Source organism: Saccostrea cucullata, unplaced genomic scaffold (genome assembly GCF_032062105.1).
Source record: "Saccostrea cucullata isolate Sc308-1 unplaced genomic scaffold, CSIRO_AGI_Scuc_v1 ctg546, whole genome shotgun sequence".
NCBI lineage: Eukaryota > Metazoa > Mollusca > Bivalvia > Ostreida > Ostreidae > Saccostrea > Saccostrea cuccullata.
Genome location: NW_026919759.1, coordinates 1 through 23,886, shown reverse-complemented (window position 1 = coordinate 23,886; position 23,886 = coordinate 1). Strand labels below are relative to the sequence as shown.

Here is a 23,886-nt window from a genome sequence, read left to right as displayed (position 1 = left end):
ATGATTTGAACAAACTACAATCTACACTACCTGAGGATGAATCCATATAAATATTCACTAATCATGGTCTTGAAGTACTTGAGAAGATTTTAAATGATTTCCCTATATATTCCTATGTAATTTAATTTGATCAGCCATTTTGGCCCCACCCTACCCCCAGGGGTCATGATTTGAACAAACTTAATTCTACACTACTTCAGGATAATTTCACATGAGTTTCATTTTTCCTGTCTCAATGCTTCTTGAAAAGATTTTTCCTCTATACTCCTATATAAAACTTTGATCAGCCATTGTGGCCCCATCCTACCCGGGGGTCATGATTTGAACAAATTTGAATCTACACTACCTGAGGATGATTCGACAAGTTTCATCTTTCCTGGCCCAGTGGTTCTTGAGAAGAAGATTTCTTAAAAATGCCATTAATTTTTCACTAAAATTAATAATTATCTACCCTTGGAAGAGGGAATGGCCCTTCATTTGAATAAACTTGAATTCCCTCCACCTAAGGATACTTTGTAGCAAGTTTGATTTAAATTGGCCCAGTGGTTCTTGAGAAGATGAAAATGTGAAAAGTTAACGATGGCGACAGACAACAGACAAATTTTGATAAGAAAAGCTCACACAAGCTTTTGGCTCAAGTGAGCTAAAAGAGCAAGAAAGATCAAGTTCAAATTCACACGTCAACTGACAGATGATATAGAGCACCTTGCTTGTGATAACATCTTCAGAGAAATGGAAACTCTGGAGCTGTAGGTAGAATATCTTTTTATTGTGGATAATTTCACACCTCATACCAGGATTAGACCATCATACATACAATTTTATACACCGATAACAAATTACAATAAATCTCTCCAACAATATGACTATTATTTTATGTTTAACAAAAGCTTACAAGCTAAATAAATATTACATATAATGTGTACATGTTTTCAATGGTATTACTTTCAAAATTCAGTTTTTGTTTACTTTCACAAAATAAAAACATACGTTATAACAAAACATACTGAAAGTTAATATAGCAATAAATAAACAAATATCATATCTTACATCATTTCTAAATGCAGAAGAGTATTGCCAAAAAAAAAAGAAAGAAAAGAAAAAGAAAAGAAAAGAAAAGAAAGAAAGACACCAAGTAAATAAATATATTTACTCCTGCATTAGACAAACAAAGAACTTGACATACTGAAAATAATCCTAAAAATTTAATGCACAGAAATTGACAAACTTGATAAATAAAACCATTGGGAATCAATGAAAAATGAATCGCTGTCACAATGGGCAAACCAGCAAGCATTTCTCCCATTTATCTTAACATCTACACTATTACACAGCAATCAAGATATAATTTTAACATACGATAAATTGTTGTGCACACATAAATTTCTATGCAGAAACCAACTAATATGAACTTTGTTATATTATGTAGATAGACTCTACTTAAAAATTTGGTATAAATTAAATTTGTTTTGAATCGATTACCAACCATACAAAATTTGTACACAATACAGAAACAAAAGACAATATTTGTTCTTTCTAATGTGTGAAATTCATTTTTCCGTTGTCAACAATTTACACATGGCTAATGATACTAAGCACGTACATATCATTTATTTTTATAATGTACTATAAAAATTACTATGCAATATGGCTAGAAATATATTCCTTTATAAAATTTTCTGAATAAATAAAACCTATACATTAAGAACATTTCACAGACAAAAATACACATAAATTGTAACATGTTCCAGCCATTTTAAAAGCTTTTATTATACACTGAATATACCTGTAACTAAAACGTGTTGATGATGAGATAACAATGATCTGAATTTCATTTCAGTTCTATAAATATCACAACAGCCTGACAAACTAATCGTAAACGAATCCAGTGAATCTGTGTGATCACTCCAGAATGTGAAATATGAGCTCTAAGACCACTGATCCCCCTCGACAGAGAGGGACTGCGCTGTGAATAACAGGAATTAACTCGTTGTCAAGGTCATTCATATAAATGTCTGGTAATTTTTCTCCATTGGCTCCTATGTCATATCCCACCTAAATCATGAAAAATAATTGAAAATAATGTATTTCAATTCTAAAACAAATTATACAGGAACTAATAAAAGTGTTATTTTACTAAATTGCTACTTTCCAAAACCAGTTGTTGGCATGATTAGGCATAAAGCTCTTCTATCAGATCTCATTAAAAGAAAAAGTAGATAAAACACTGGAACTGTGAGGAATTAAGTAAAACATGGTAAATCTAGTTTGGCTATTAATGTGACAGTGGTGTACCTTATCAGATTCCAGCGACACACGGAGTCCCAGCTTTACGAGGCCCGCCTCCTTTAACTGGTCCAGACGCGGGGTGAGGGCAATACATGCGGCGCTGGCCAGCATCTCCGCCATGTGACTGACGTCTACTGGGTCACGAGATCCGCCGTCTTTGTTCTCGATGAAGAAGACGTCGGTCCACCTGATGACACGGTGTTCCCCGGCGTAGTCCGTGGCGTGAGGAATATGGACACTCGTGATGCCGTCCATTGGCATACCATCTATTGGACTCTTTACTCTTTTTACAAATAAAACAATTTATAAACTCTTCTATCATGGAATATAAAGGATACTTCATTTAACAAATGCCTGTGAAAAATTAATATTTATTATAATTACAAAGTGCAATTTGAAAGCAATGTTAATTTGATATTAAACCAAATACAGTAAAACACACTTGTAGCTAACAGACTTTTAATGAATTGATGCTTACAGCAACTGCTTTATTCCCCATGAGTTTAACATTGTAAACTTATAATCGCATATAATGAATAATGCTTATAGTAAAGAAAAGTCATCAGTCCCGACACTTCATCATAAGTGTGTTTTACTATACAAGCCTTCAATGTTGTCCACCTACCCGAGATTGATGTGCTTGTCCTCCCTGACCCACTGAATGAGGACCACTTCCTCCGGAGACTGTGAGGACAGAGGACCACACCCGATGGTGAACTCCTTCATGTCTTTAATGGCCTGTTTGAGGGCCGCCATCGACTCGGGGGTGATCTGCACCATCAGTCCATCCTCCACAATGCTGGACTTCGCCCTCAGTCCAGAACTCGGCTTCAGGGCTCCATTGAACACAACAAAACTGGCTCCCGTCACTGAAACGCAAGGGGCATAGCTTTTATAAAAAGAAGGAACAGTTGAATAATGAGTGGATGAAGACCTTTAAAATTCTAAACAACTGGAAGAATAAAATTATGAATGTAAGAAGAGTTTCCAAAACTCTTGTTTAGGATTCTTGCTGAGTTCACCATTAAGAATTTGTTTGACTTTTGTACAGTTAATTCTCGATAAACCGCCACCTTTTGTAATTTAGAAATCATGGCGGTATAACGAATTTGGTGATGAATTGAATTTTCCACCTTTTAGGAGAAAAGACGTAGAGTTATCATTCTTAGAAATACCATTTAGCGTTTCTATTCTTATTATCACATGTACATGTATATATAAACATATTTCTAAATTTGAAAATATACTTCAAGTAATTTTTTTAAGTACAATTTCGCTAAAACAAAGTATTCAATTATGAAATTATGTGTATGTACGTATGTACGCAGTGGTGCCAGAAAACAGAGACAAATTGTAAAACGTGTTACTGTGCATGGAAATTCTGATAGTATTTCTTGGAGACAATATATACCAGCCAACCTTATCAAAATAACATCAAAAAGTCAAAGATCTATTGCCCCCTGTGCAAAACCTGTGGTTCTTTATACTCTAAACTGTAGATCAGTGAGAAATAAGACTGATTCCATCTGTGATCTTATAATATCAAATGATATTGACCTACTTGCATTAACAGAAACCTGGCTCGGGGACTCTGATCAGTGCGTCATATCAGAACTCTTGCCGGATGGATACAAATTTATTCATAAAGCGAGGAATAATGGTCGAGGTGGCGGAGTAGCCCTCGTTTACAAGAGCACCATGGATGTTAAAGCTGTGAGTAGAGAAGATACATTCACACACTTTGAATACCTGGAATGCGTCATTAACTTCACTCGCCTATGTATCATATACCGACCTCCTCCATCTAAGAAGAACCAGCTTAGGAATTCTGTCTTTTTCGACGAATGGTCCCACTTTCTGGACAGTGTGGTGGTTGATCACAGGGAATTAATTATTACTGGTGACCTCAATTTCCATTTGGATAATGTGCAGGATCCTGAGGGTGTCAAATTTCTAAGGATCTTAGATGATCATGGATTGGTTCAGCACGTGAAGGAATCAACACATTCTGGAGGCCATATTCTGGATGTGGTGATATTGAGGGATAGCAGCTCTGTCCTATATTGTGAACCGTGTGTAACAGACCCAGGGCAATACGACAAGAATGGTAACCCTGCTGGTGACCATCTAGCCATCTGCTCAAAACTCACACTATCCAAGCCGGCAAGGGAGCGTAAGTCTATTAAATTTAGAAAATTACGGGATATTGTAATCAGTGTCCTAAGCGATTCAATCCGCTCTTCTTTCGAATTACAGAAAGGCGAAAATTCAGTGGAAAAGTCTGTGAATCTATATAATACAACACTTCAAAACATTCTAGATTCTCTTGCACCTGTACAATCAAAAGTGATTACCATTCGTCCTGACTGTCCATGGTACACCAGTGAGCTAAGAGCTGCTAAGAGGGAGAGGAGAAAGGCAGAGAGACAAATGCGTAGAACTGATTTGACTGTCCACAAGGAAATCTACCGCAGTCATTGTACCCAGGTATCTAAACTTGCTATTCACTGTAAGAAGAGTTACTATTCAAGGAAAATTGTGGAGATGTGCAAGGATCAAAAACAACTGTATCGCCTTACAAACAGACTTATGGCAGCCAAGTCCGATGTTGTATTGCCGGCACATCAATGTGAAGAAATGCTGGCCAACTCCTTCGGAGAATTCTTCCAGGCTAAGATTGAGAAAATAAGAAATGAACTGTGTAATGGTAGTAAGATGGGCATTGATCCACTACAGGATGATAATGAGTTTACTGGTGTTCACCTGCATGCTTTTGAACCTGCATCTCAAGATGAGATCCATGCCATAATCTTGTCAGCATCTCCTAAGTCCTGTGAACTTGATCCCATGCCATCATTCTTGCTGAAATCTTGCCTTGATAGTTGCCTTGCTATGGTAACAGACATTATAAATCATTCCCTAAATCAGTCTGTTGTTCCATCATCCTTTAAGCAGGCTGTTGTTCGTCCTCTCATCAAGAAAGCCGGCTTAGATCCAGAGGAGTACCGCAACTACAGACCTGTCTCAAACCTTTCCTTCCTCTCCAAAATTCTCGAAAAAGTTGTTGCTAAACGTCTTGATCATCACCTAGAGTCAAATTACCTTCATGACAATGTACAATCAGCATATCGCCCCTGTCACTCTACTGAAACAGCTTTACTCAGAGTCCATCACGATATTGTTGCAGCTTTAGATTCTGGTTCATGTGTGGCATCAATTATGTTAGACCTATCTGCAGCTTTTGATGTCATCGACCACTCCATTCTGATAAATCGACTAGAAATTGGTTTTGGCATATCTGGCTCGGCCCTCGCATGGATCAAGTCGTACCTATCAGGAAGGACACATAAAATTGCTATTGGATCTTCTTTTTCCAGGGACTACCATCTTAGATGTGGTGTACCACAAGGATCTGTGTTGGGTCCAAGGTTATATTCCATTTTTTCCAGACCTATTTGTAACATATGTTCCAAAAACAACATACACCATCATTGTTATGCTGATGACACCCAAGCTTATCTGGTCTTTAAACCCAGGAACAACTGGAATAATACCGCTTTGAGACTTGAAACATGCCTGGAAGAAATCAAGCAGTGGATGTGTTCCAACATGCTAAAACTAAACCAGGACAAAACAGAATTTATAGTTTTTACTCCGAAACAACAACTCAAGGAGTCTCCATCTTACCATCTGAACTTTAGTGACACCATCGTGAGAGAGGCGACCAGTGTAAAGAACCTCGGGGTGTGGTTTGATAAGTCTCTTAGCATGCAAATGCAAATTTCCTCGGTGTCTCGTGCATGCTATTACCAGCTTAGGAACATTGGTAGAATACGTCCATTGATTACAGAGGATGCCTGCAAGACCCTGGTCTGTTCTCTTGTGACATCTAGGCTCGACTATGCCAACGCTCTCCTCTATGGCATAAATGCAACCGAAATAGCCAAATTACAAAGAATACAGAACACAGCTGCACGCATTCTTACTCGTTCCAGGAAGAGGGAGCACATTACTCCGATCCTTGTTTCCCTTCATTGGCTTCCAATTGACAAACGCATCCAGTACAAAATTCTTATTTATACTTACAAAGCAATCAACAATATAGCACCAAAATACATTGCAGAGCTCATCAACGTATATCAACCTGGTCGTTCCCTTAGATCGGCAAACAAGCTGTCACTGCAAAGACCACACTGCCGAACATCAACCTATGGGAATAGACGTTTTGACGTGGCCGCTGCATCCCTCTGGAACTCTTTACCTCCACATCTGGTTTTATGCCCATCTTTGAACACTTTTAAAAAACATCTGAAAACTCATCTTTTTAGGGAAGCATTCCGTTAAATTTTTATTTTTAAGTGTCAAATATAGACTGTTTTTATTTATTTATTTATTTATGTTTAAAGATTTCTGACTTTTAATTTTTGGTTATTTTTAATCTTCTGAAATTTCTTATGCTCTATTGTATGCAGTTTTCTCTTTTCGTGTTTTGATATCGTTTAATCATCATTTTGCAAAAATATTTTTAATTTTTAAAATGGTTATCAATACTTAATTTTATTTTCTTATGCTATTCAACAAAATTTTTATTCCTGATGTTGTTTTTATGAATGTATTTTAACTATGTTGTACAGCGCTTTAGAGTAATTGTGTTTATTATATAAGGCGCTCTATAAATTTTGTATAATAATAATAATAATAAATCTGCACATCTGATATTGGAAAAAAATGCTGGGTCGATCCAGAGACATATAATGGTTTTATATGTCTCTGGTCGATTGTCATGATATATTGCCTAAAGTAAGTACGTAAAATAAGTTCTTGAATAAATTCATTGTTTATGAAATCATTGTTAATGAAACGTTCACAATTTCTGACTTGTAATTATTTTTTAAACAAACCTTGCATTGTTTTTAAAAGCAGAGATCATCAAAATAATATCGTTATCGGCGTACTTTACAACGACCGCTTTCGTGGCGAAGCCTTGACTAAATGATTTTATTAAAAAGAAAACAAAATTATTCTAACAGTTCATGTTAAAATCATTGTTTACTTAATTGCATGTACCTTGATTGGCTTTGCATGCTTTACAACAGGGATAGCGTCAACCAATTAGACGCGCTTCACTGACCACATACACCTGTGGCGGTATTATCGAGATAATTGACACTTAAAAATGGACGTTTGTTGTGAAAACAGGGTGGCGGATGGCGGTATGCGAATTTGGCGTTATAAAGAGAATTTTATATAGCAGGAAAAATGTTCTTGGGAAATCATGGCGGTATTGCGAAAATGGCGATGAATCGAATGGCGATAATTCGAGAATTGACTGTACTAACCTTTCCTTGGCTTGTTCTGTATGTTAATGGCCTGGGTCTGACTTTCGTACTAACCTTTCCTCGGTTTGTTCTGTATGTTAATGGCTGGGTCTGACTTTTGTACTAACCTTTCCTTGGTTTGTTCTGTATGTTAATGACCTGGGTCTGACTTTCGTACTAACCTTTCCTCGGTTTGTTCTGTATGTTAATGGCTGGGTGTGACTTTTGTACTAACCTTTCCTTGGCTTGTTCTGTATGTTTATGGCCTGGGTCTGATAATTTCCGTCGTCATTCTGGATACACACTAAGTGGGAGTCGGCCTCCGTACTGAAGCAAGCTCCTATAGCCATCACATGCTCGTTACTATTTTCAACCACCTTCATAAGCTTAAAGAATAAACATTCATAATAATTAAACACTCATTCCTACGTCAATATCATTTCAATATCATTGTAACATTAATGGTTTCTGTAGGTCTTCAGGATTAAAGAATACATGTATTACAGAAACACGAAGATATAAATGTATATCAGGACTTAACTATTTTATAAAAATAAAACATTTTGAGTTTTACTAATACTGTATAGGGGATTAATTTCACGGGTTGTAATTTTCACGTTTTTCTCTCATCTGACACGATCGCGGTTTCTTGAATTCGCGGAATTGGTACATAATAAAAGTTACCTCCCTTGTCTATATCCGTTTATCCATACCAAAGCTACATGTAATCGATATTAATAATCAGTTTTATGACTTTATTTCACCAACAACGGGGTAGGTTTAAATAAAATAATTAGATTTGATATAAAAAAAAATTGACGATTAATTAAAACAAGTGCAGTTATCAAAAGTCCTTGACTCTAAACATCAAATGTCTTTCCTATATGCTATTAAAATGAGTGCGTGTACACCCTAAGATCTTCGATACAACGCAACGAAAAAGCACTGGACGGTAATAAATGTGTTAATGTTGGAAAAGGTCGACGAAATATCCTTCCACATCTTCAGGAAGTTCTATAGTTATTTGAATGATTTTTTAATTCCAAAATGTTGATAAAAACTCATATGCATGCATGATAATGCAGTAACAAATACACGTGGTAACATTAGTTACGCACGGATAATCAAAACCCATGACCCACGTGTTTTGATTGATGAAACGTAGCGTTGGCTATTAAAACAGCTTGTTTAACAAATACGGGTTATTATATGCAGAAATGAATTTAAGTTAAGCGTGATAATTAAATTAATTGAATGACGAGTACTACTAAGAATTACCGGCCGAAATTACCATGTACTTCGCGTACATGTATGTTGCCCTATCGTTGTCTATTCTCAAATTTCCAAATAAAACCTGGAGATTATTGAAAATTTATTCACTGTTTCTTGAATTCACGGATTTATTATCACCGTGAATATAGCGAATATTAACACCGCGAGTTATTTTCCCCCTATACAGTATCTCATAAAATATTTTTCTTTAAATCTTTATCTTTAGTAAGGACTTACATCTTCGTATCGATTCCTCGGGAAGTTGATAGTTGTCCGTTTGTCCTGCATGTGTATTGTGATTCCCTTGATCTGGGGTAACATGTACTGGAAATTACGGAAGTCAGCCAGGAGATTCATTATCGTGTGTCCGATCTCATAGAAGACCGGCTTACGATTCCTAATGCTGATCAAAGGACAAGGGTAGTCTGTAATGGAAATAAGATAAAGATACAGCGTCACTGTAGATAACATTAGTCATTATCTAAACTTATCACTTTTTTGAAAACTCTATAAAATATTATTCCTTATAAAATAACTTGTAAAAAGAAACGAGTTCCAATGATTAAGAATAATCATGTTGGAAAATTTGTTAACTTTTATCTAAAACCTTCAACCCATAACATATTTAGCAGATATTGGTATAATAATCTTACATCTGTATTCCGCACCAAGCCTCAACAGGAGGCGAATAGGAAAGACTTTGGCCCAGGGCATTTCCCATTTCTGTAGGAGGATCCCAAATAAGTAGGGAGGTGTGGGGAGCACAAGTTTATGTAGACACTGGAAGGTTGGCTTTATGTACAGAAACCCTCCGTGATCCCGGTCATCTAGGAATGTCTGAGTAAATATTGAATGTCCCATGTCTGAGACTGTGTTACCTAAAAAAGAAATCACGGTGTTACTTACACAATACAACTGACAGTAACGTGCTGTACGCATGGTATAGAATAGCCAAATGAAATCAGACAAACTAAGGCAAGCTCATGTGAGCCCCTGTGTATGGAAAGCTAACAAGTCTATCAACATGACAAGGCCCACGGGCAACAATGCTCATCTGAGTCACCTTAGCCCAGCTGTTTTTCAGAACAGTAACCACATGGTAACCTATTAACTCTACCCTTAAGGCCACAATTTGAAAACTTTGTCTATTGCAGCCCCATATTTAGCCTGGAGCCACAATCTGAAGACATTTGAGTTAACATCACTTAAGGAAGCTTTCACAGACGTTTCATCTATTTGGATCATTAGTTCTTGTGACGAAGATTTTTTAGGCTAATAAATCAGAATGATTAAAATACCTTTCCCTGCCTCCTCGTAGACATAATATAAATGTCTGAACACATCCACAGGTAGACAGAGTATAAACATTTAACTGACCTTTGCCAGCCTCCTCATAGACATAATATAAATGTCTGAACACATCCACAGGTATCATTTCCTCGTCGGGTAGACACTCCAGTATAATGACGATCTCATCCTGTCCCACGGTACACATCCCCTGTGTGGTAAAACTCCAACACACACGATTTACACAACAGTCCACTGAAAATACAAGAAACCAAAATCTCTGTTAGACATCATACAGTCAATTACACATGTATATAAAGATTGATAATATGTAACCTTTGGAGGTCTAGCAATATCTTTCAATTTTTTGTGAGAAGTTTAAAAATAAAGCACATTTATTTACATGTATAATTCATCTAAATTACACTAGTTAGTTTTTTAAAGGACTTTCAGTGTTATTTTAGGGCTTATGATAAAACATAGAATCAGCTTATCTTATGTATGTCAAGTCAACTTACAGGTCAATATTTTTGTCAAAACATGAAGATTGGAACAAAGGGCAAAGGTCACTGGGCTGGCAGTTTCATCTGAAATTAATAGATAAATCAAAAACAAGATTTAAATATTGTTTATCATCCACATCAAAACTCAATATGTACTTAATTCCTGTAAATTTTGCAATCATAATGGTTTAAATTTAAGTTCTTGATTTAATTCCTAGGAGCACCTCTAGCTATCATTAGAGGTGACACAGCGGACTGAAGCAGCAGTCGAATTGTTTGTGTAAAGTTTACAATCATCTACAAATAACTGACCTTTTATTTGTGGTAAGTACTTCTCCATGGAGGGATTTTCTTCAAGTGTCAACTCTACAAAGACAAAAAGTCATAAAATATCAATAATACAAGAAAATCCTTGATCATTTGTATGGTGTACTTGTAATCCTTTTCAGTTTTTAAGCAGACAAAAATAATGATTATCAGCAGTTAAGAAAATTCTCAAAATTATACAAAGAATCTAATGTGTATAATTTTATTGTTTTAGGCAGTATTCGTTTTCTAAATAAGTATCTGAACTTCTTAAGGGAAGATAAAATTGCCCCACAGTTATGAAAACTCTCAACATGTACAAAGAATCTGTGGATAATATTATTGTTTTAGTTGTATTCATTGTCTTGACTTTTTAAGGGAAGATAAAACTGCCCCATTGATTGATACAGACCTTCATTAGACTTGGGAGGTATAACCACTGGGGGGAGCCCTGACTCGGGAATCAGACACTGAGTTCTCATGGTCTCACTCGAGCGCACTCGTCTCCCTCCTCCATCTACAATGTAACAAACATTTTCAATTGTTTCAGAGAAGTGTGAAGAAGTTCAACTTTTTTCACTGAGGAGCAATTTTGAAAAAGTTTTATACAAAGAAATTGACCAAAATTTATAAAACAAATTAAAAGTGTTTATGCATCTCTGATTTATATATAGGGCATAGAAGTTCTGCTGCAAAACTTTTAACCTGACTATTGCTGGATTATAACAAAATTGCCACTTTATTGCAACTAATTGCATTACCAAAGTTGTATACAGTTGAGGTATTAGTTGTACAGAGTTGAGGTACCAGTATTACCTGTGTTGGACTTGTCAACTCGTTTCTGACTCCTTTGGGACCGGCGCAGTGGCAGTCGGGAGGATGCCTGGTTTGAACCATCAAGCTCGGTTAAATCACCACCAGGCCGGATTCCATCAGAAAACATCACCTGTTTGGGCTCATGTCTCCTCTGGGAACCTACAAACAGACTCTACAGCTTACACTCCAACCCTCAAGTTCACTAAGATATATACTGAAATACAGGATGTGGAAAATCACCACCCCTAGGAGTGGCCAAGAAGGTTAGACTTAAACAAAGATTCAACAGATTGTGACAGCAAACTAGCCTCAAAGTTCACAAAGCAGACCAGAACAAAAATTATGTGGATTAATTTAATTAATTCAGAATCAAGTTAGATGGCTATATATAATAATCATCTAAAACAAGTAATGAAATCAGCATAAATAATTAAAAGGACAGAAAATGAATGCATTCATTCCTAAAGAAACCATAAAGGCTGATATATATTTATAATAAAGCATTCTCAGCAATGCAATAAAATTGCTATATTTTCAAGTTTCTTTACTGAATATAGTAACAAAGGAGAAATCAGAAATACCAACATGTAACCTGTAACTGGCAATTTGTCGGAGATTTTACCAACTTCCAAACTCTAAATGCACTTTGATATGGAAGAAAGTGTATTAACAATAATCCTGTGATACATTAGTTCTTATACATGTACGTAAGTATACTTACCGTCTCGCTTGAGTACACCTGTGGGGGGAGAGGTTAAAGGTCGTTCACCTGTAGCTGATGCTATGCCCTGCTCCACTTCATTGCACAAATCTGCTGCAGAAAAGAAGCAAAGCTGAACATTCAAAGCAGGTAAACTGAATACAGGGCAGGAAAAATAGAAACAATACGGCAAGCAGGTTTTAATGAACATAATCTGTCAACAGTATAAAATGTGAAGAATAATGTCATGGGACAGCAGCGATTTCTGCAGACAGGGCAGTTATTTCCATGTCCCTAAATGTAAGACACTGATTATGATAGAAAATGTCAAGATTTTATTTTACAAAGGGATTATGTATACAGATTATGATCATGATAATGTAACCTCTGGATTAAATTTACAAATAACCTGCAGGGTATCCCTGGATTGAACTCTATTTCTAATTGTAGATTTTGCCTTTAATTCATCTATTTAGATAAACATTCCTATTTATAGATTTTACCTTCAATCCACATTTCTATTAATAGATTTTACCATTAATTTACATTTCTATTTGTAGATTTTACCTTTGATCTGCATGCCTATTTATAGATTTTACCTTTAATCAGCATGCCTATTTATAGATTTTACCTTTGATCTACATTTCTATTTGTAGATTTTACCTTTGATCTGCAAGACTATTTAGAGATTTTACCTCTACATTTTTATTTATAGATTTTACCTTTGATCTACATTTTTATTTGTAGATTTAACCTTTGACCTGCACGCCAATTTATAGATTTTACCTTCGATCATTTGATGACAAGGAACACACACGCGAGCCTCTTTGTTGTCCATGTAAGGGAGACGACTCTTCAAATTACAGCATGTTGAACAATACACCTGTCAAAACCATTATCAAGATTAACAAAATAAGGAAATATTTTATCTACTGAACTCACTATAGCAATTCTTGATTTACATTATACAATAAATATATATATATATATTATGTTGATTTCCTTAAAGCTAGTCGACACAGGTAGCACAAAACAAAGTAATCATAAGTGAGTGAATTTAGAGTGATAAGTTGGCTAGATGTATTTACATTCTCAATGAGGAACACTTTAGGCAATCTTATAAAATCAATCCTTAAAGTTACAACACAAACATGAAAAGACACTTAGATGTAAACCTTTCCACAAGCTCTACAGTGGTGCCTCCTCTTTGTAAACGTAAACTTCATGTCACACCCCATACAATTAGGTGCCTCGCTGTCAGGGATCCATCGAGGGGCCACTCGCCCTACCCCCGAGGGATTATATCCTGCCCCCACAGGTTCTTCATACGGTACTGTGTCTTCAGGCAAAGTGTTCAGATCTGAAAAAAATACCCCTTTCTTAACAAAATATTCAACAGACAGATATATAACAGGTACAATGTAGGTTTGCCCTATCTTTACATCCCATTCTTGACATGCCATGATGGCTAAAGAAATTCAAATGAACTTTTTTGTTATCTAAATATGTGATAAATTCATAAATTGTGCTAACAAAATGTTCTGCATGTAATAAAGAATTTGTGTAAAGTTCCTCTCTCACCCTGTGAAGCCCTATTCTCTGTTTCTCCGTCCACCTCTGGACTGGTCTCTGAGTTACTGGGGTAGGGGAATGTATAGGGAGCCGACGACCTCTCATGACCGTGTTCCCCTCGTGGGGGGAGGTTCAGACTGTTGGGCCGCCTCTGTGGATGAGTGCCTCCCTCCCCGGGACCCCAGGAGTGGGGGCGGTCTGCCAGCTGACCAGTATCCCCTGGGTGCCTCATCACAGCCCCCTCTAACCCACTCTCCTGCAGTGACAGAGCGATGGCTGCCGCAAGGTCAGGATCCATCTCTTCCACTGAGTCATGGTTCGGAACGCTCGGGTCAAATTTGCTGACCACTTGCTCACTTTGAACTGATGAGGCCTGTTTTATATTTTGCTCACTATGAACAGTTAGATCTGTGAATTCCTTTGGTTCAGCCTCTAATGCCTTTGGTGGTTCAGTTGGAGGGGTGGCCATTAGTTGTTGGGGTTCTTTAGGACGAGCGCCCATATTGGGAGGCATTGACTTTAGATTCTGGTCCCCCAAACTGGTAGTTGACTCATTCTGTATAACAGAATTTTCCATAGTAAATCCATCACCCTGAGAGATTTGTTCATTCACCATTTCTTGGCCATTGTTGATTCGTTCCCCAGCAACATTTTCATCACGTACATCACAGTTAACGGGCTGAATCACTTTATCCGTCATCAAATTTTCACTCTCAGTATCACTTTGTTGTACTTGTCTTTGAGTAGAATCTGTGAAATCTGTGGTGTGGATCAAAGATTTTTCTGGGTGAACACTAGCATTCTGTCCATCAGTTTCTATATTACTAACATCACCAAGATAATTGTCCAAGTCTGATATGTCTACTTCTGTGTCACAGAATCCCACTGCTGAATTAGAATTTGTGGCTACAGGAGAAAATCCCACTGCTGAATTAGAGTTTGTAGTTACGGGAGAGAATCCCACTGCTGAATTAGAGTTTGTAGTTATGGGAGATATTCCCACAGTTGCTGGTGAATCTGAAGTTGGCAGCTTGCTGTTTGAACTGATCTTACTGCCCTCTATGGGTTCACTATCTCTAACATTCACTTGTTCTTTATCCAGTTGTTCTTTATTACTGGGGGGTTCCACTGTGTCAGACAGACTTACAGGACCGTCAGAGTCTACAGAATAGCCACTCCCTTGTACGTCTAGTTCTGTCTTAGGTTGTACAACGTATTTAGGCTCCGTTGAATCAGGTGAGATGTCATGTGACATCGACGAGGAAACAGAATCCAGACTCCTTTCTGTCTTATCACATGACTTAATACTTTGTTCATTGGGAGATTGCTCCTTGCTAGAACTCACTTCACCCTCACTGTCTGTCTGTCTGTTACTGATTGCACTGTCTGTCTGTTTGTCTGATCCTACAGACAAATCTGTCCTGTTTGAGGGCCTGCCCTCCGTATTGTTCACATCAAACCTCGGCTCAGAAACAGAGATAGATTTCTGGTTGAAAACCTTGACATCATTAACAATGTCATGACTAGAAGACCCTGTCTGTTCCTCACAGTTGTCCACTATTTGTGGAGTCTGTGGTTTCACTGACCTTATATTTTCCTGCCTGGCCAGTGCGTCACGACTTTGGGATTGTGAAGTACCACTGACTTCCATGGCCTCCTGTGTCTGTATGAAGTTTCCAGCGTGAATCGGCATTGGTCGCAGTGTTAAGTTTGTAGGGGAGAGGGTCATGTTACTGTCTATACTGTTAACACCAGAGTCAATGGAATTATCCACCGAGGGATAGGTGGTGGGTACCACGTGTTGGTGAGATTTTATCCTGGGTGGGGTGTACGTCCCCGTATTGTTAGTGTAAGTCTGATATGAGGGATTCAATTCCTCTGATTTCTCACCGATCTCCTGAATGTAAGTTAGATTTGACTTATTGACCCCGTTTGAGATGGCGTGGGCCAGGTCGGGGGGAAATGGCTGGTTCTCGTACACCGGAGTAAACTCGTCCCGAGCCTGTATGGGGTATTTATAGTCCTGAGATCCGTTTGTGATGACCTGGCTCAGATCCAGTTTGTGATCACCATTCATCACCAGGTGACTAGGCTTGGTAGCCACTTTGGTAGCACTATTCTCGGAGGAACCAGTTTTGTACGAGGAACCAGTTTTATATTCTGTGGCCGGGGCAAAGTCTGCCTCTGAGAGGTCGAACTGATCACTCGGACTGTACGGGATGTCGTAGGCTGCCATTTCATTGGTGTGATTAACGCCGGCTGTCCACGTTGAGTCGGTAGTGCTGGTGACGTTAGAGAGCTCCTCCCAGGGCCTGTCACTCTTCAGGGCCACGTAGCTGGAGAAATCCGAGGGCTTGGTCTCCTGCCCTGGGCATCCCTTCCCTCCTGTCTCTGAACAATAAAACAAAGTCACAGTCAATATCTTTAAAATTTTACTGAAACAGATCCCCCTTTCGAGGATTTTTTTTTTCTATGGATTGAATCATTTTCATAGAAACATAGAATTGTTGTGTAACATAGTTTGTAACTCTATGAAATTTGCTGTAGAAATAAAAAAAGATCAGTTATCAATAAAGTAAGTATCATTATGTTTTCTGCTGGAAACAATTTTATTCTGAACTGCTTTTTTCACGAATTCTTTTATGTGCTCACCTTCTGCCTCAAAATCATCTAAAACTTTGTCCAAATCAACAATTAAGCTATCCATATTTGCTTTTTAAGGTCACAGCACTGTAAATTGGAAAAAAAAATAAAAATATAAGAAACCATGCCTCCACATGTTTAATTTCTTCAACTTTTCCAAATCAATTTTTTTTTTTATAAGTGATCTCAGTATGAAATCAATAGACTTTAACTCTGACTGCTCTAGATTTGACATGAATTGTATCAGTAACCAATCGATCATTTCATTGTCAGGACAGCCACGCCCTTTATAGTTGACTCACCTGTGAGTGACGGGGACAATGCCCTCCCCTAATTACAGGTAATGTCATCAGTCATCTCCCCTAATTACAGGTAATGTCATCAGTCATCCTGCTAATCCAGCTTCCTACCTGTCAAACCCAATAACTCAATTACTGCAATGTAAGAACATTTGTTAATAAATCTGTGTTTTTGTGGGGTGGGTGGGAGTAAAGGGGTTAGCTCATTAACTGTGTAAAGGAAAGGTCATGAAATAAATCATATAATGTTATCTAACTAGAAGTAGCAACCAGCTAAACTCACTTTCTCTGTAGAAAGGTTTGTTGCCAGAGATATTTTTTCTGAGATTTATATATGAATCATGTTGAGTTTTATACTGTAAATAAATATACCGTAAATCTGGAAATTTTTACGTCAATTTTATTTTGCGAATTTGGGTCAAAATGCTGTTGATTAATTTTTACGTTTCAAAATTTTGCAAATGACCACTGCTTTGTTTACATTTTCTTATTGGTAATTTGTTTTTAAGAAAAATATTTTTGCGAATGCAAATGAACTCGCAAATTTGCTAAAAATTTATCTACAGCAAAAATTTCCAGATTTACGGTATGCATGCTTAATAATATATCTACTGAAGTGATAGTTTACAGGTTTCCCTATCACTGACTTTCAGAAACCAAATGAATTGCTAATAATCTCTTCAAGATATTCATTCGTTCTATTGGGTGTTCAACTGTTTGAGTTAAATATTTCCCACAGACAAAATCTAGTGCTAAGTCTCTAATATACAGATGTACCAGAGAAACTAGCTCAGAGCTGCCAACATTCTGAAATGAAATATAGTAAGGCGGGGTCTAGGGACCACCTAGGCCCCCTGCCGCTGAAGATGTTTTGTAAATGGACATGCAATCTGAGGCATGTTTCCATTTTGTTTACTTTAAAACACTGATATGAATGTGATTGGCCTTCTAAAATCGAAACGATGATACAAGCAAGCGTTGTAAGAATTATGAATATATTCATTTATAACAGTAGAACCTATAGAGTGCCAGCGATGAAAATACGGGTATTATAAAATTTGAACGAGAAAAACTGAAATCAGAAGAATATAGAGAGAAATCGTAAGGCGTATTTTAGATGCTGATTTCGTATGCCTTACGCCAAAATCGTAAGGGTTGGCAGCTCTGCTAGCTACTAGACCATGTATAGAAATAATCATAATACTGGAAAAAAATATACTTCCTGTCACAAATACTTTACTTATAGTAATACCACCTTGGTAAATAAATCAATATTGGATAAATAGTACATGTAATATGGTTATCTCATGGAAACAGCTTATCAATAAATTAATATATACATGCATATCCAATAATAATAATAAATGAAGAAACATAATTCTGTCTCAGAAATTACCAATTCTTTCCAAATTTTAAAGAAAAATATTTCAAAGGGATTTCCAAGAACTGTTATCTTTTTATGTATACATAGACAATTAACATTTGGTCAGGAATGTGAGGAATCAATCATATGAGGGAAACAATTACAATATTACTTAAAATTCATAGATAAGTTAATACTAAGGATACACTTAGTGAGAAATAAGCTTAAGGACTAAGGAGATAACTTTTTAAAATGTGAAACACGTCTCCACACTCTACAATATTCTCCACAAATATAGTCTTTACATGTACTAAGATTATTTAATAACTAATTTCCCTGATTGGTAAATTGGGTTGATTCTAAAAGTTTGTCAGGGAGTTTGTAACTTTAAATAAAATTTGGACTACGGAGTGTGAATTGCACCGATAGTAAAATTAAGTTCAAAAATGATTGAATGACTACTCACTATCATTTGTTAACTACATATGCCGTTTTAAACATGCAGTGAACCGAAATGTTGTAGATTCTTGCACCTGTTTATTGAAAGCAATGCAAGTGCTGATTTCTAACAATGAAAAATGTAGAGACGTCCCCGGAATTACATGGAAAATCTACAGAGAATAAGTTCGGCGTGGTTTCTAACCTCTCTAGATTTTCCATGTTATTCCGGGATGCCTTTATATTTTTCATCGTTAGAAATCGGCACTTCTGTTGCTTTCCATTTCTGTGCTTGGTATCGAGGACGTTTTGGGTTTAATGCATGTTTTATACGGCAGATTCAAATTGGCAGACGTTTGAAAGGCATTATTCAACCATTTATGAAGGTAAATCTCACCCGAGACCGGTAGGAAAAATGTAGATATAGGTGAAAATTAAGTATGAACCAAGGTACCCCCCGATTTTCAATATGGCGAGTGACGCTCATTTCTTTCTTTTTATATACTGTACAGTAAATATGACATGTTTAAAACGTGCTAATTTCAGCGAATTTTTATTTTTATTTTAATGAGCATATTCAGACACACCTAGAAAAACACATAATACACAAAATACGCCATTTTGAAACCAAGCGCCTATGATAAAGACCACTGTTTCCTATCAGGGTGCCAGAATTCACTGCTGAATCATCCCCACTCCCCCACTGTGTCAGTAAGTACTGTTAGTTCAAGAAGTAAAATAAATACAAAAAATTCTGGTTTTCAAAGGTTGTGTATATTCCGTGTGTTTGTCCATCTTGATCATCCCTACCCGTTACGGCTGTATCATCTGAAGGAAAGAGGATCTGAGACCACTGTCAACATCAGATGACCACCTGTCCCAAAATATCACACATCAAAGTCAAAGTAAAGCAAGAGACATAAATAATAGCTGTGTTACCTTAACAGAGTCATTCTATGTCCATTTATTATGGTTGTGCTGCTGAAAATAAAGGTAAAATCTCGTGGTTTTACTCTTTAATAATTTCAACTGTCAGTGATCTCACAGATTATTTTCATAGAAGGTCAAGGTTGGACTACAAAGTCACGTGACTTTATATGTTGACCTTTTGAAACTTGCGCCATCTCATTTTTGATATTTTATAGATGCGCAAAAGAATGTGGGTAACTAGAGAGCTCTACAGAGCTCTGCATAAGTTACAAAAATGTAATATACCTTAGATTTCTTGACATTCTCTCAAAATGATGCTATACCCAATCTTGTTAATGCAAAAGCGTCCTTTGCGTAAAACATAAAATTCAATTAATGCGGCATCGAAACCTTTCTCTCGCACATTTACCTCGAAAATGAAAGTAACATTTCGTAGACTTGCAAAGTTCAAGTTGTGCAATTACGTTCGTCAGATACACACCAGAAAACTAATTAACATCCAAGTAAAAGATATGGCGAGCAACAAAAAGGAGCAACTTTTCAAATATCTTCTGATTCTGGATTTTGAGGCGACGTGTGATAAAAAGGCTCCACTTATTCCACAGGTTGGTGCTGTATGTGTACATCAGGTCCAGTACAATCACTAGATTTAGCTACGTAGGTAGAATTACCTACGTAGCTTTATTTACTTACCTCAGGTAGCTTTATTTAGCTATTTCAAGGTAAGTTTTCAAAAGATTTCTTTTTATTAAAAAGAGTCAAAAAGTCGAATTAAATGACTATTGATATTTATACCCAATGTCCTTAGCAGAGATCGTAACATCAAAAATAGAAAAAAATTAATTCCATTGTTTGGTTAACTGTCCTATCTATTGGGCGCGGTGAATGATTTTGCCTTACTTACATTGTGCTGAAAAATTACCGACCTATTACAACACCGGCCTTCACCTTGCCCTTCGGAAATGATACAAATGACGTCACTGGAAACTTACGAATTTTGACGAAGTTATGTCGGTTGTCCTGGGACTTGGCTAACATGTTGCTTTTTTATAAGTTAAAAAAAATGGTCGTAAAGCTAAAAATAAAGCAAATTCTTAAATGTAACGTAAAAATGTAAAACTTGTGGGCGTTTACCCATAAAACATTACGAACGTTTTGAAAATACAATCCGTCTTTTTATTTTCCGTTGCGGTTAGACTCTTGCTTTTAAGCAATTCCGCATGTTTCCTCCTATATGACAAACGGCAATGAGTTTGTTAAATTGTTTTAATAGCTGTGACTTACTTTCTAATTTCTGTTTATTGTAACAGATGGTTTATTCAGAAGTACATGTGTAAAAGTTATTGTAATGTACCAGTAATCTATCAGTTTGGTATTGTGTTGACATACCGTAAAACTATATGACAGTTTATGGAGGAAAAATAAAACATATATTAATACATATATCTTTATACATTCAATGCAACAAATGAAAATAAATTATAAATTACATAAATTCAATTGTTTGGTTAACTGTCCTATCTTTGGGCGTGGTGAGGCTTGCCTAAAATTTACTTCACATTGTGCTGAATACATTAAAAATTTTGAACCCCTGTTATCCATGTTAACCGGAACTGGACTTCTTTGTCATTTCATTCAAGGAGTAACTGTTCTAACTGTCATACATAGCCCCAAAACTTTCAGAACTTTGATTGCGATTGGGCAGAAAAAGACATTTTTCCAAGAGGGATTTTTTCATGAGTTGTTTTCAGATGAGTTCAAAGTTGAAAATGATCACTGCATCAAAATGATATTTTCTGCACACCCTGAGAAAAATGCTTTTTAATAGAAATAAATCAATTTGGTAGCTAAATAAAGCTACCTCAGGTAGGTAAATAACGCTATGTACATGATGTAGGTAAATCAAGCTATGTAGCTAAATCTAGTGATTGTACCAGACCTGTACATATACAACAAGCTTGTCCATTATTCAGTCAAAAATGTTCTAGGGCTTACAGTCAAATTTCATTATCTCGAACTCAGTGGGGTTGAGAATAAACTTTGAGATTCATAGGATTTAAGAAATGAATGTAATATTTTTTTCTTTGATCTATGTATCAAAGAAAAAATTTGGACGGAAAACTTATCATTTCTTATCATTTAATTATGATTTTAAATTAATAAAATGAAAGTTTCTTTCACTTTCCTATTAAATTTAACATGTTTTTAAGCATCAAAAACAGTGCGCACGAATACATCACCATAACATTAACGTTGCTGAAAATTCAAATTGGCTCTAACCATGCTAAGGAAAAAAACGTTCTCAAATATTATTGTATGATTACCAACATTCTCTGAAATAATTTACAATTCTTTAACACAAAAACTTACCTGTTTTGTTATCCTTCTGAGTATAATTTTCCAGGTAAGTTATCTTAGTTCATAAATATAAAGGGAAGCTACTCAAATATCCTAACATTTCTCGGTCACAGAAATCTTGGATTTTATTTGCGCATCTTTTTCCATCTGAATTTCAAAACGAATGTATGAATAAGTACCTGTCAATGCTGTAAAACCTGAAAGAGTCTGCTGCCGACTGTTCAAGATTAAAAAAATTTCGTCCTCATTCATGCAGTGTCATTTTTCTCGATCATTCGTTTTCCATGATTTAACAGATTTACAGTTTTCCCCACTTTGGTAGCATAATTAAAACATTTTTTCAGAGTTCTATTGTTTCATAACAGATATGTCAAAGTCAAACATTTAAGAAAAATATCCCGATTAAACGATTTCTTCCCTTCTTTCCCATAACTGTATTGTCGTCATGCAGACAATTTGATTTGTTTAGCAAAGGGGGATAATTCAAAATGAAACAAAAGTAGAAAATAAGTCAGGAACGTAACGTACAGGTTCCGAAATTTAGGAAATTATTTATTAAAGTAAAAGTATTAAATTATTTCTTCAAAAAGTAATCTGGAAGCAGGAATATACATGTAAAGAGTGCCAAAGTAGTTCCGGCTGCTTAGTGCAAGCGAACTCTAGATTTTATTGATGCAGTTATCAAAAGAATTTTTTATCCAATCAGAATCAAGTATTTCATAGAAATTAAATGATACAATATTCAAAATATCTAAGATTCAAGATATATCCAAGGTGAAATTCTTTTAAAAAGAATAATAGGTGGGACTTCCAAATCCAATTTACGGCAACTTAAATCTAATATCTATTGTTGTGTCCCTTGTACATCTGAGGAGATACCTTTTTTGGAATGCCAACTTGTCAAAACCTTCTGTTAATTTGGTTAAATTGTGCTCCCTCCCCTTAACTGCATGCTTCCCAGCAACAACAAAATTATTTTACACGTAAAACATTTACAGGCTCCGTATTGCATGTAAAAATAATAGATTTTACAGACTCCTATAATTTTTATGTTTTTTTTTTTTTTCAAATGATAGGAAATTATTGAATTCCCAGTGATCAAGTTGAACACATCCACACTAGAGTCAGAAGCTGTTTTTCACACGTACGTGGAACCTGACGTTCATCCAAGGTTAACACCTTTCTGTACAGAGGTAAAGTGTTCTATACACCAAAACCATGAGAAATACAGGTACCCCGAATTCATAAAACAGCAAAGCTAGCAATAAATTACTTTTTATTTCTGTTGACCACACATGTTTTACTATCAGTATTTTATTTTAGGAAACAATTAAAAAATATTTTTCAAACTATTTGTGGAAATATTTTTTTCAATTTTGACTCATATATTAAATTATTACCTAACCTACTATATAAAATGTAATTACGCATTTTGAACTGTTTCACGATTTATTTTATGTTTTTGCGAGATCATGAAACAGTCAAACTGTTGACCGGGCCACAGAATGAACTGTTGCCTTTTTGAAGCGTCATCGTGAATATTCAAGCGTTTTGATGATCACGCCATCACTATTTAACTCCTATATAATTAACTAAATTGGAATAAAACAGACAAACAATCAATTTATTTTAAAGTAGAATTAAAATTATTAAATATTAATTTAATCTTTACATTCTGTGTTCAGCTAATTAATAGACTGGTATGTGGATAAACGTTTGTTAAAACTCTTTGTTAATTGTTTGTGTGTTTTTATTCCAATTTAGGTATAATAATCATATACAGTGGGCCTTC

General features: G+C 36.0%; 2 protein-coding genes across 2 annotated transcripts; one reads left to right on the top strand and one right to left on the bottom strand.

Moving 5' to 3' along the window:
- Nucleotides 1–748: 748 nt before the first annotated feature.
- LOC134237582 (uncharacterized) lies at nucleotides 749–19,890 on the bottom strand. The gene is made up of 18 exons (XM_062719699.1): nucleotides 19,746–19,890; nucleotides 17,009–17,140; nucleotides 16,716–16,800; nucleotides 14,073–16,454; nucleotides 13,667–13,851; nucleotides 13,278–13,374; nucleotides 12,513–12,605; nucleotides 11,792–11,950; nucleotides 11,388–11,492; nucleotides 10,982–11,035; nucleotides 10,685–10,753; nucleotides 10,257–10,421; nucleotides 9,533–9,757; nucleotides 9,117–9,304; nucleotides 7,843–7,993; nucleotides 2,915–3,158; nucleotides 2,296–2,572; nucleotides 749–2,055 (listed from the first exon to the last, which is right to left on the bottom strand). Exons 3-18 carry the CDS (start codon nucleotides 16,768–16,770, stop codon nucleotides 1,903–1,905), a joined length of 4,602 nt encoding a protein of 1,533 aa, XP_062575683.1. The 5' UTR covers nucleotides 16,771–16,800; nucleotides 17,009–17,140; nucleotides 19,746–19,890; the 3' UTR covers nucleotides 749–1,902.
- A 228-nt stretch (nucleotides 19,891–20,118) lies between these two features.
- Nucleotides 20,119–23,367, top strand: LOC134237588 (ERI1 exoribonuclease 3-like). The gene is made up of 2 exons (XM_062719711.1): nucleotides 20,119–20,341; nucleotides 23,171–23,367. Exons 1-2 carry the CDS (start codon nucleotides 20,153–20,155, stop codon nucleotides 23,354–23,356), a joined length of 375 nt encoding a protein of 124 aa, XP_062575695.1. The 5' UTR covers nucleotides 20,119–20,152; the 3' UTR covers nucleotides 23,357–23,367.
- Nucleotides 23,368–23,886: the final 519 nt, after the last annotated feature.